Raw genomic sequence first — 12,578 nt, 5'->3', positions numbered from 1 at the left:
AAAGCAGCCAAGATATTTATGAGATAATTAATTAAAATGGTTTCTCTAAATGTGTCAACCAAAAGACTTTGTGTGCATCTAAGCTGGCATTTTCTCCAGCTGGAAACTTTTGAATTTCTTCCATACTGATCTGGGAATTAGCGCTGGAAGAAGGAATCAGATTTATGACCATACTTCATAGATAAAGTGTTACACTCAAAATCCTATATAGCCAAAGGGAGCTCACCTCCTATGTGGAGCTGAAAGTGTATTGTTAGTTATTTAATGTTTTAACATTCTAATCAAAACACAAGAAATAGTTGCAACAGTGCTAGTGCTCATAGTGCAATTTAATACAGAAGGACCCATTTATTCTGCCCTTAAAATGAATATATAAAACTTACTAATACTTGCCTTGGGTCTCTGGCGTTGGGCTCGCTCTTCCCATGTCTCTCTGGTTGGGTCGTTGGTTTGTCACCAGGGACAACCTGGCTTTGTCAGGCTGTTGCCACAGGCTGGTCCCAGAGCGGAGCCAGCTCGGGGTGGGTGACAGACACTCTGTTGCTGTCACAGCTCAAACAAGCCAAAAGCAGCTCAGGTCCAGGCAAGCCCAGCCCAGCCCCAAGACCCCACGCTGTCAGGTCAGTACAAACTCTGGAGATTTTCACTGGTAATAGCAAAAGTCATTTATATCGGGCTGGAACAGCAACACCACTTAGACACTGAAGGGCAAATGCCTGGCAGTCAGCAGAGCCATGGCATTTAACACCAGCCACCACTGGGTCCGTGATGCTAAAGAAACGCTGTGGAGATGGTGGCTGGTTTGATGATGCATCTCCCACCCCCTGTTCTGTCAGACCCCTGCAACTGCTCCCTGGAGATTTCTGCCAGGGAAGTGCTTTTCTTCCTCTTTTCTTTTTTTCTCTTGTCTTTTTCTTTTTTACTGCTGCTAAGTAGGTGAAAACAGGGAGGATTTCCAAAGACTAGCCATCTCCCAACAGACCAGCAGAGATTCATACACTGTAGCCTAAGAAATACGCAGTCCTTCTTCAGACAGGACTGGGTTTAAGTCCAAATGAATACTTCTGGATATCACCAAATTCTGCTCATTCACAGACCTACCAGCATGAAGGGATCTGGGGACAAGCACACTCACTGTATAATGTCAGCACTCACTTACTGGTGCAATGTGGATAAAGGATGGACTCTAAGTCCCACCTGGCAGAGATCAGAAAAGCCATAGCCTGGTGTTTAGGTGCTTGCCAGAAACGAAGAGGCATGGCCTTGAGTACTTGTTGGCAGGGAGAGAGATTAAAGTTGCTGCTTCTGAGAGCTGGGTGAGCAGGCTAACCACTAAACTAGATAAAGTTGTATACACATTACTGTGAAAACCTACAATGTTTAATTGTGATTGATATTCTCTGTATAGAATAGTTTAAATCAAACTGCAGTAATTGTTTCCTTGCTACAGAATTCAGCAGGATGACAAGACAGTCCTCTGCCTCTATTATGTTTTCCTGAGAGGGTGTTATGTGGTAAGCATGACTGTGTGAGTACTAGGGAGAAATGAACTGATTCATGGACTGGTAAAAGAAACAGAAGAAAACTTTTTCTCCTTCTCCTGAGTCATACAAAAACTTGAGCTCCTTCTGTATCACTAGCTGTACAATTATAGGGTGTGCTTAAGGATGCAGAAGAAAGATTAAGGGCTGATCTGTCATTAATTTTTGTCAGCCGGAGCTGCAAGGATCCCCTTGATACATGGCTTCCCAGAGCACCTCTTTGGAAGCCGGTCATGCCTCCTGCTCTGCTCAGGTCTGATCTAATATTAGCCCTGTGCCATGTCAGAGCTGTAATGTCACTGCTGCAAGTGTAGAGGTGCAGCAGCACAGCTCTCCCTAATACTGATGGGAACAACTGATTTTCAGTCACACTGGGCTTTTAAGTAACTGAGACTCCTCTGAACGGGAGCCCTAAGCCTGTTTCATTTCTTATAGGTTTGGTAGTGGCTTTCTTGTACTCACTGGGCAAGGATTGCAACTGGGTGAGTTTTCTACAAGAGATACTAACCAGTCTTGATTTTACTTCTGCTTTCACTGCGTTTTATGTGATGGCATTGCTGTAAATTGGACGAATGATGAAAAGGGGTCCTTATGTCCTCAAGGGAAAAGGATCAGAGTCCCTTTTCCTTCCTTCTTTCCTTCCATGCAAAGGGGAACAGCTTCAGCACAGGGAATGGGGAGTACAGTAATCTGGGAAGTCTGCTGTTTGTGTGAGCCCCTTGTCCCTAATTGCATAAAGGGGAACATCCAGGACGTCTCTTCTCTCTGCTGTACTGTAGAGGAAAGGAGTGCCCTGTCTTGGCTTTTGGGGTCTTAAATGTATGCTCTTCATGGAGCTTCAGAGCATGCTTCAAGGCATGCATGTGTAACTTGGTACAGGTGTATCTTGATGAGAAGCAGACCACAGGAGCAGAGCTGTTTCCTGCACAAGCCAGGTACTTCAGTAGGTTTTTCTGCTAACCAGCACATGCATTTGGAGCCTTAGAGAGGTGTGGTATTTTATTTTCCTATCAATTTAATCCTCTCTTTTTGCAAGTGTTTTTATTTAGACATCTCAGCAGAATGTGAACTCATCATTGTGTTTCTGTCATCCCTGAGGCATGTCGCCGGTGAGACCTTCTAGCACCGCAGTCCAGTATTTTACTTTCACATAGTCATTTTTTCAAGTTAACAGAACATAAAGAGGATGTTTCCTGAAGCCTCTTACACCTTGTTACAGCTTGCAGGGGGGTTGCAAAATCAAGGACAACTGCTGTAGTTAATGAAGTAAACAATTAACGAAAGGAGATGTTCCCTTGGTCACTTATGAGGAAAGCCAGCACAGCTTTTAGCTTTACCATCTACATCTTTTCCAATGCCAGAAAGATACATGAGTATCATCTGGACTCATGCAGCTCACTGCACTGGATTTGGCTTGGTCTGCTGTGCAGTAAGTGGGCATATTTTTGGCAGGGTTGCTAGTTTGGACTGACACAAACCCTGTGCCAAAACAGGGAACTGTTCCCCATTCTTGCGATGTTGTGGGAAGTCTTCCAGTATGCGTCATTTTCCATAAAGCCCAGATCCTGGCCAATAATTTTACTTGAGAGCTCCAGTATTCAGCTGTTAATAGTAAGCTTTTACCCATCCTGGTTGAAAAGAATGCTGGAAGATATGATGCAAATGCACTCTGAAAGCTGGTAAGGCAGAATTCACACTGAAATAAATCAAAAGGAAAAATAAGGATCTCCCAGTTTTCAAGTTGGAACGATCCTCCTGTTCTGTTCTGAACCCAAAGTTCCTGCCTGGCTTGGGAGTGACACAGGACTGCCTGGCTCATGGTGGGCAAGACTTGGCACCCGTTCTCTTTCAGAAACATTGCAAAAGCCATGGGGACCTGTAGGGATCACAGAGACCCTGACCTAGAAGACCATTCCTACTGTGCTGTAGACAGTAAGCCAGGCAAGGAGCTGGACAAGTATATGCACTGTAATATGTTTAGCTCAGTCTGTGGCCAGATGGCCCTATGGGGCAGGTCTCTGTGGTCAGCAGTCACATATGATGGAGAACAAGAGGGATGAAGCAGGGAAGGGTGTGACAAAGGCTTAGCATGAGGAAAAGGGAGATAAAGAAAGAAGAGGCAGTTATTTTGACAGAGGGTGAAATTATGGATAGATAGTCACATTATTAGGACAAGGTGAGTGGAACTTGGCTCACCTTAACCCACCAGTGTGATTTAAGCTAAGGAATATCTGTAGGGCAGAGAAAACTATTATTCCCTGCACTGATTTGAACCACACCTTGTCCATGACCAGCTGTGCAATGCTGAGAGCTCACCCTTAGTACCATTGAGCTCTTTCCAGTTGCATTTTTTTTGTACATTTGCATGTTCAGGATAGACAGTGATGCCAGAACTATGGTATTAAACCAGAAAAAACAACTTACAGTGGCCCTTACTGTGCCTTTATTCTGACAAGTGTGAGAGGTGCCAGCTAGCTTCTGTTTGTTTGGGGGTTTTTTTAAGAAAGAAAATAGTAATGTTTCGGTGACATCCCTTGGGTGCCCCTTCTTATCATTGTAATATCTGTTAATCTGCACCTCATGCTGTGGTAAGATACCAAGATGCCTGACCTGCCTGCAAACACTTCCTTCAGTGGTGTAGCCCACATCCATGTCTAATACTGACCAATTTCTGCAGTTAGACTTTCCTCATATTGAGATGGTTTGTGTGCTTACTGGCTGCCCTGTGCAGCTCTGGCCCTAAGAATTCCTCATTTTGGGTCTGGAGCAGTGCCTCTCCTTGCATTCAAAGATTAATGTATTTGCTTGACAGGATAGGCAGAGTAATGCAAGGCAACCTGCCACGTGCTCAGGAAACAACTTACAGTCGTTTTGGCAGCTCATGCCCTTTGTCTCGGTCTGTTGATCACAGAATCACAGAATCACTAAGGTTGGAAAAGACCTGTAAGATCATCAAGTCCAACCTAAAAAAAAAAAAAAAAAAACAAAAAAACACCACAAAACACACCACACAACAACAACAAACCACAACACACCAAAAACCAACCCACCCAACACCACACAGCACCATGCCCATCAAGCTACATCCCACAATGCCACATCCACACGCTCCTTGAATACTTCCAGGGAGGGTGACTCTACCACCTGATATGTGTAAAATAGCTCCAAAAGAATCACTCCAGCAGAAATGAGCAGCATCAGAGGCTGGGGGGGGGTGGGGTGGGGGGGTGTCCCTCCCTAAAAAGGTTTTTTTTTTTTCCGCAGAGGTCTGTCTGAGAATAATGTTTGTGCTGAGGAGTTTGGATGTGGGGACTCCTCTCTGGGTGTAGGTTTTTTCGCAAGGAAATTTGTGACAAGGATGAGATCAGAATCCCAGAGTGTATCATGCAAAAGGCTGTCCACGACAGTCCCTGTCTGCCCTTCTCAGGGTGATGTAATCCGTACTCAGTAATAATGTTTTCAAGAGGTGGATAGCAGCATTTTAGTTCAGCTCTAATAATTCTGTTAAATCAGAGCTGGGGTTGTAATTGCTGTTTGTGACTGAGTTTGTTCCATATGTGTGTTATGCGGGATGCCATTGTAATGAAATGTTCCCTCTTTGAGTTGTATGCCCTAAAGAATATGCCTTTATTGTGTGGCAGGCAAAACACTCATCTGCTCTCTGCCTCTGCTGTGCCTTATAACCAAAGGAGAGGAAAAAAAAGTCATGTTTCGCCTTGTTTCAATTTCTTCTCGAAATTTTAAGTTGTGTAAGTGTTAGTCTTCATTTGTTTTAGTAACACACAGCCTTGCTGGAGTCCTGTTCATTTCTTTTAATGAAAAAGCCCGCGAGCCTGTGTGTGTCTGAGGGTTTACATGCATTAAAGCGCATGGATATGAGTGTAAGCAAGAACAGGGAGTGAGAGAGCAGGAAAAGCCTCTTCCAGGGAGTCAGACATGGTGCTCTGAAGCAACATTTTAAATTTTATCCTAACCATGAGAAACAGACCTCAGAGATGCAAAATCTCTAGAGAAATACTGTATTAAAAGATAGCATGTTCCATGCCATGAGATCAGGTAGGTGGGTGGTTGCTTTGCTTTGGAAGTAGTGCGTGCTATGAGACTCCATCATAATGAAATCTGGCTCCTGTACAGTGTTTTTCATTCACAGGCTGCCCCGTGCTTTGTAGGCAGAGTAACTCCCTTTACGAACAGGGACGCAGAGGCGCGTGTAGGGGTCACAGCCACGCTGGTGGCCTGCTTGGTGGCTGGTTGAATGATGATGCTGGTTGTGATCTTATGCAGCTACCAGCAAGCCCCAGAGAGATTTAATAAATGCTAGCTGGGTAGGACACCTGGATGTGGAAAACTGGCAGAAGACAGCTAATTTCACCCAAGGTGGGAGCTGTGAAAGAGGGAAAGTGCATCCTGGGAGCCTGAGGACATGAGTATGCTGGGCTGTGCTGCCTTGCCTTGCTCACGACACTGATCTGCTGCTCTTGTTCTATCTGACTTCTTTTAGGTCTTGGGTGCTGCCTCGGGGTCCTGGGCTTCAGCTCCCTGGTGGCTGCAGCACATGAAATGCCTTGTGTGCGCTCCCAGGGAAATACAACACCAAAAGGCAGCTTTGCTCTGATGTGATCTCACGTGGGGGAGGAGGGAGAGCAGTGTGAATGATGCTTGTAGGCAGCAGGTACAAGATAGCCATCAAACTGTCCCCACCTCATTTACACAGCAGATCTGGCTCAGAGATGTCCATTTTATTGTGTGCCTGGGGTACTGCAACAGCTCTGTTCCTCCACCCTGGCCCCGCAGGGCAGCCCTGCGAGGGGGCATGCACTGTGTCAGGCTGGTGCAGCCTCCGGCACCAGGAAGGGCTCCGGGAACCTTGCAGGGTTTGAAAGAGAGGTCCTTTCTGTCTGGAATGGCAGGGTCCGTTTGTTTGGGTGTTGATTGGCAATAAAAACCCCAAAAGTCTGAAATGAAAATCAGTCCATTTACACTTGTTTTTCAAGGAATTAGGCTATTTTAACTCTCTCGCTGTAGGGCAGAGGGAAACACCCAGCTTCAGCCTACTAAAAGTGAACACCTCAGCTAAGTTCCAGGGGCTCCTCCTCAGCCCATGGGACAGGCATCTCCATGAGCAGCTCAGCTTAGCTCAGGTCAGCTCAGCTCGGCTCAGCTCGGCTCAGCTTGTGGTTGAGCTTTCAGCAGGCCCCTTTTGGCAGGGCCAATCTGTCTCCACCAACTGCGGAAGGTCTCCCAACAGCTGGGTGAGAGCATCCACAGCTGAAGGTAGGAAGGAGGAAAACAGCCCCAACGGAGAATGAAACAGGGATGTTTTCTGGTCTGGCATAGCCCTGTCTGTGCTTCCACTGCTCTGCAGCCTTGTCTACTTACACCTGAGCTTCTTTAGCTCTGCTGTGGCTGCTGGGCACATACATTTTGGTAAGGTACAAGGGAGCATTCACTTGCAGTGTGAAACATCTCAGTCAAGAAGTGATTACGAAAAAGTCTGTTTGAATAACAGCACCTGAGCTTGGCCCACCAGCAGCCCCGCAGGTGCTTCTAAAAGTAAAAGCCATGCACCAGCATTTTTACACTGTGAAGCCAGAAGAAATGATCACAAATGAGCAGGAATTAAAAAAAAAATATAACAAATGTATCATCCTATAATGTATCCATAAAAAGGGAAAACTCATGCTACTTGAAGTCTACAAATTCAAGTTTCTCATGGGAAACATAACTCCTGTTCAAATGCTAATGGGTTGTTATCACAGGAATGTTTTAATTCAACTACTATGTACTATGAAAAGGGGCAGAGCAAGGTTCAGAGAGCACATGGCTGATGAACCATATTCAATCTGCCAGTTAATGTTTGCTTTTTCTTTTATATACTTCCCTTCTTGATCTCTGTCTTAAACAGATTCTCCAAAGGGACATATAAAAGACAACTGATTTCAGCTAGAGGTAATAGCACATAATTGTGTGTTTCTTTTATCCTTGTTTAAAACGGTGAATTTATGGCACTGATAGAGTGTCAGTCACCAGAGTAGCTGGCCCTGAGAGCATAGAAATTGATGGTATACAAGCAAAAATTGGCTTACTGGAAAGAAAAAATGCAGCACATTTTAGAAAAGTATAGCGAAAAAGAAAGCGAATTGAGCATTGCAGCCACAAACCATCTCTGCAGGCTTCTTAGCACAAGAACAAACATCTCATGAAGCAAGAACAGCTTCCAGGGACTTAGAGGTAAAGGTCTGCCACTCTTTTCCAGGAACACGGCAGCCAGAGCTTGCGAGAGCTAGGTGGAAGAAGAGAAAAAGAGCCCATGATCTTTCCTGGGGAAGCAGAAAATCCTTCTTTCTTCTTTCTGGAAACTCTCTTCTCAGCCAATTTATGGGTGGATGCCTCCACATTTGAGGGTTTTTGCTATCACCTTGCATTACTATAACTGTAAGAAGAAAACTGTCTTGCTGCTAACAGTCCCAAACCTGTAGAAACACTTCATATGTGTTTTGAGAAGTTTACAGGGAGCACTTGACTGACCTTGACCAGAAAAAATATGTGAGGGAAAGGAGTGGGATGCTTTTTCTACTAGAGAGGAATAAACATTTGTCAGAAGCCTCAGTATCTTCTGCCTGCCATATGTGAACCTCCTCTGAGGATCTTCGACATGCTCATGTGATGGCAAAGTCTGTGCTAGGCTCTCCTGGCCAGACAGTTGCTGGTGTCCTCCCTGAATGGGGAGTGGGGTTTGGAGCCTGCTCAGATACATTGCAGGGCAGAACAGTGGGAGCTTTTGGGACAATTTAGACCTTGGGTGGGTGCTTACCCTCAGCCAACTCATATGCAAGGTGGACTCTGATGACAGGAGTAATGGCCTACAAAATCGGTAGTAGCTGCCGGGATACTGGGGTGACAATGACTGGCTAAAAAGGAAAGAGGAAAACTTTGCAGACTGATGAGATGTAGAAGTCTCTGTTCCTACTAGTTTTCACAGTTTTGCCAGAGAGCCTGAAAGTGTACGGGAACAAACGGCATTTGGTCTCGGTGTTTGAAAAATAGTAAAGGGCTGTAGCATCTCTCAGAGGCAATGTGAGCCAGCCAGAACATGGCCCCAGGCTGCATTTCCACCTGGATCCCTGATGCCCATTTGGCCCTCCCCATAGCTTCCTGACTCAGCCCTCCTGCTCAAGTGCTGTGCGCTGGACCATCTGCCCTGCTGGCCTTCCAGCCACCGTGGCTCAGAAGAACAGTGATGCATCACGGCCTTGTGCAGAAAGGCGTGGAGAAGATGGAGACTTAACAGGGAGGGAGCTGCATTCCCAGCCCCTGAGGCTGCCTTACTTCCCTCCCCCCGCACTTATCTTATCTTTGCCTCTTTCTAAAATAAAAGAAATAGAAAAATTAACAACATGAAAAAGGGAGGAGATGATAAAGAGTATCTGAAAAATTATCTATGTCCTCATTTCAGAGCTTTGCATGATAACATGGAGGCAGAAGGCATTTTTCTTTGTTAATATATTAAAATACTAAAAAGCTGGGTGTCTTCTGAACCTACTCTGTTGTCATGGACTGAGAAAGCTCCTAGGAAATGTTCTGCAGAAGGCTATTGCACTTGAGAAACTATCCAAGGATGTCATTCAAGGACCAGAGCAAATCAAAGCTAAAAGACAAAGTTTGCCATCATACTGTTAATGGGGACTTGGGTCCAGCCTGGACAAGAGTGATATTTGCACCTCTGCTTTTGTGCTGAGACAAAATCTCTGCCAATGGGACATGAATGCTGTCAGGGGACTGGCTGGAACCGGGAAGAATCAAAGCTGCATCTCTTCTGATTTCCTTTAGATCCTTAGTCTTGAAGGTTTGAGTGAGACCAATTCCTTGGGAGTGCTATTCCTAGCAAACCTGAATCTGAGACAGTGATGACCAAATTTCCCCTAGATTGGGGTGTTTGGTTCGGCATGTTAGTGGATCCTCTGTCAGAATCTGTTCATTCCTTGGCAGTTATCAAAATATGCAAAATATGTTCTTCATGAATATTTGCCAATAAAGCAATAAGACTTTGATGCCGCTATAGCTGTTATGTTTTATTATACCCTCTGCTTGCCATTAATAATGTAACCATGTGGTAGGGCCTTGGTATTCATATATGAGGGTGACAGTGGGACTGTATAGCATACATATACACACACACTGAATAAAGGTTTCTTTGTTTTCTTTTCTTTGGCAGGTCACTATGGAAAGGATATTTATCGAAGTGGAGGGCCAGATCTCCATAATTTCATCTCCTCCGGGTTTGTCACATTAGGAAGAGGACACACGAAGGGTACAGTGGAAACAATTTTTTGCTAAATAAAAAGATTGTTTTAAATAAAAAAGCTATAACTCAGAATCTGGGTTCTCAGTGCTATGAGATAACAGTATTGGACTGCAGTCAGTAGATTTAGTCTAGCAAATATTGCTGCAGGTAAAATACTGTGCTCCTGGCAGAACCTTTTAAATCCTAGCAAGGGAGACGGTGGGAGAGTGTAGAGTCGGACAGCCAGACTCCAGACTCCACTCTGGCTTTGCAGTTCAACAATTTATACTGCTTTGTGTTTTCCTGGGTGCATGGTTGCAAACCACCATTGTGCTGCTGTACTTATAAGGGGAAGGGGAAGGGGAAGGGAAAGGAGTGTAATGCTGTCCAAGGGCAGGCAGTTAACACTTCAAGAGTGTGTTTCTGGATTTCTTTCGTTCGACTTCTGGGCCTTTTTGGGGGGTTATTATGAATATTTTATAAAATTATTTCTTTTTAGGTCCTAAAACGTATATTTTATGTGTTCATATAATCTGTGATATAATGTACAAACATGAAAACACAAAAATATACATATACTGCTCTGTGTATGTTCTGTGTATATGTACTGTATATAAAATATATGTTGAGAGACAGTTGTAGCTATATTAGATAAGTAACCATATATCCCAGGAGTTGTGGTGACACAAAAGCTGTGAGATCTGACTCGAAGTAGCTGGTCACCAGAACCCCAGATGAATGTTCATTTTATGACGTTGTTGCATATTTGGTGAGTTTTTATAGTGTACAGTGAGACTATGTTTGGAGCATCTTTCTGTTCACACCCACACCCTGACTGAGTCACACTGGTGCACTGGCAGTGGGTTGCAACACTGGGAGTGCAAGCATGTGCCATGCCAGTACTCGTCTGGTTTTGTGTCCTGCTGACTTCTGAGACTGTTGTACATTTATATAGACGCAATGTATGTGGAGATACCTATATAGACACAATGTACTGTATGTGGAGATGTGTCCATGTGCTCGCCTGGTTGAATGCACCTGTGTTGTTTCTGTGGATGACCATGACTCACAAATTATTAAAAGACCTTTATTTTTTCGTACATTTCCTGCACTTTTTCAAATTCTCCACGAGTGTCATCCAAAGCAGTGTTGGTCCTGTAGAATTGTCAGAGAAGAAACAAATATATGTATATTGTCTGTGTATGTCTGTGTGTGATTAAATAAAGTTTACTGAGGCTGAGGCAGCACCCGTGGGACTTGTAATACAATACCCTGCAATTCCAGCCTGGCACTGCACCGGTGGAAGGAAAGCAGAGAAAACCACCATGAACCTTCTGGTGGGCTGGGAACTGAAATGGTTAAAGGAAGGACTCATGGATGGTATTTCACACAAGGTCTCCCTTTCTCCTCCCCATCCAAAAGGAGTTTTATAGTCATGTCATATCACACCAGGCCTGACAGTATATTTAGGGTGAGATAGCAAGTGTAGCCCAGTAGAGGTGTGGTCTACAGAGCGGTGTGTCCTGATAGCCTTCATCAAGCACATGGATAACCCCAGGCAGGGCCGTAGAACCTGCCTCTTTGTCTCAGACGTTTGAATTATCTTCAAGCAGTTTTCTGTACAATATACTTTTTCCAGTTCCTCCCCAGATAAGAATAAAACCTGCTTTCCTTCTTTAACTGAAAAGTCTTGGGTGCTCTGTTCTTCTGTAGATGGACCAGTGGTTTTCACACCTTTTCCACTGGCTTTGCCGGAAGCCCCACAGAGCACATTTCCTATCCCTGGGAAGGTGGGAGAATGGGCAATGGGAGTCGAGACTGTTTGTATACCACCTCTTCCAATAGCCATCAGTTAGGGTGGTGCTTTCCAAAATGAATAAAAGGCTTTTATTATCTGAAGAAATTAAACTATATCTTGGCTGTTTATGGGCATAAAAGAATGGATTGGCCTTTGAATTTACTTTTCAGCCACCTGTAAATTCATATTTTATTTGAACAGTACCATAATTTTAACTTCTAACTTCTTAATGGTAAATTCACACGCCCACTTGTGACTGGTACAAGTGATTAACATCTCTACGCATTCTGCAGGCAAACTGCCTTGTTTGCCTGTGCAAATGTGTAGATTTGTCTTTGTCTGCAATATGATTTGATTGCCTATTTGTGCTGTGAAAGCAGGGACTTCGGACGTAACAAATGACTTAGGGGCTCTAACATGAGGATTGTGCCCTCTATAATTTGATTATTTCTGGAAATATTACATGATAGATTTCCTGTGCTCAGTTTGAACTGGCAACACAGTTGTACATATAGACAGGAGAGATGAGTGTTCCAGCAAGGGTTACAGTCCTGAGCTTTAGCCGAACAGCCTCATGCTCAGATTTTGTCCTATTTAAGTTCCAGTGCACGTATTAAAATCTCCACCTCAGCTACCATTAGCCAAATAACCTCGCCCTGCCTTGTTGTTACACCACCATGGATGAGGATTCTGCTTTTAGACTGAACAAAGCCAATGAAGTTTATCTCACTATTTCTTTGCACTGGGAGACACATTTTTGGTGTTTTCTCAACTGTCTTCTGTGCTGTGGCAGAACTCCAAGTGCTGAGTAATATTTAAGAGCCAATCTATTTTGGGCAGAAGACAAAGATGTGAGACATGCCAAACTACCATGGATACCAAATCAGCATATTCACATGTCTGACATCCACAAGCTCCTGCAAGATTGTGATTTATGATTCTTATATGACACGCC

The 12,578-nt window shown here is 44.3% G+C and overlaps 1 protein-coding gene across 1 annotated transcript in view; it reads left to right on the top strand.

Moving 5' to 3' along the window:
• SHISA6 (shisa family member 6) overlaps positions 1 to 12,578 on the top strand; it is a 258,088-nt gene that overhangs the window by 47,864 nt on the left and 197,646 nt on the right. The window contains exon 3 of the mRNA XM_059828348.1: positions 9,757 to 9,852. Coding sequence (XP_059684331.1) covers positions 9,757 to 9,852 — 96 coding nt within the window. The remainder of the gene's footprint in view (positions 1 to 9,756; positions 9,853 to 12,578) is intronic.

Source organism: Gavia stellata, chromosome 22, assembly GCF_030936135.1.
Source record: "Gavia stellata isolate bGavSte3 chromosome 22, bGavSte3.hap2, whole genome shotgun sequence".
In the NCBI taxonomy this organism is placed as follows: Eukaryota; Metazoa; Chordata; class Aves; order Gaviiformes; family Gaviidae; genus Gavia; species Gavia stellata.
This window is presented reverse-complemented; position numbering and strand designations above follow the sequence as displayed.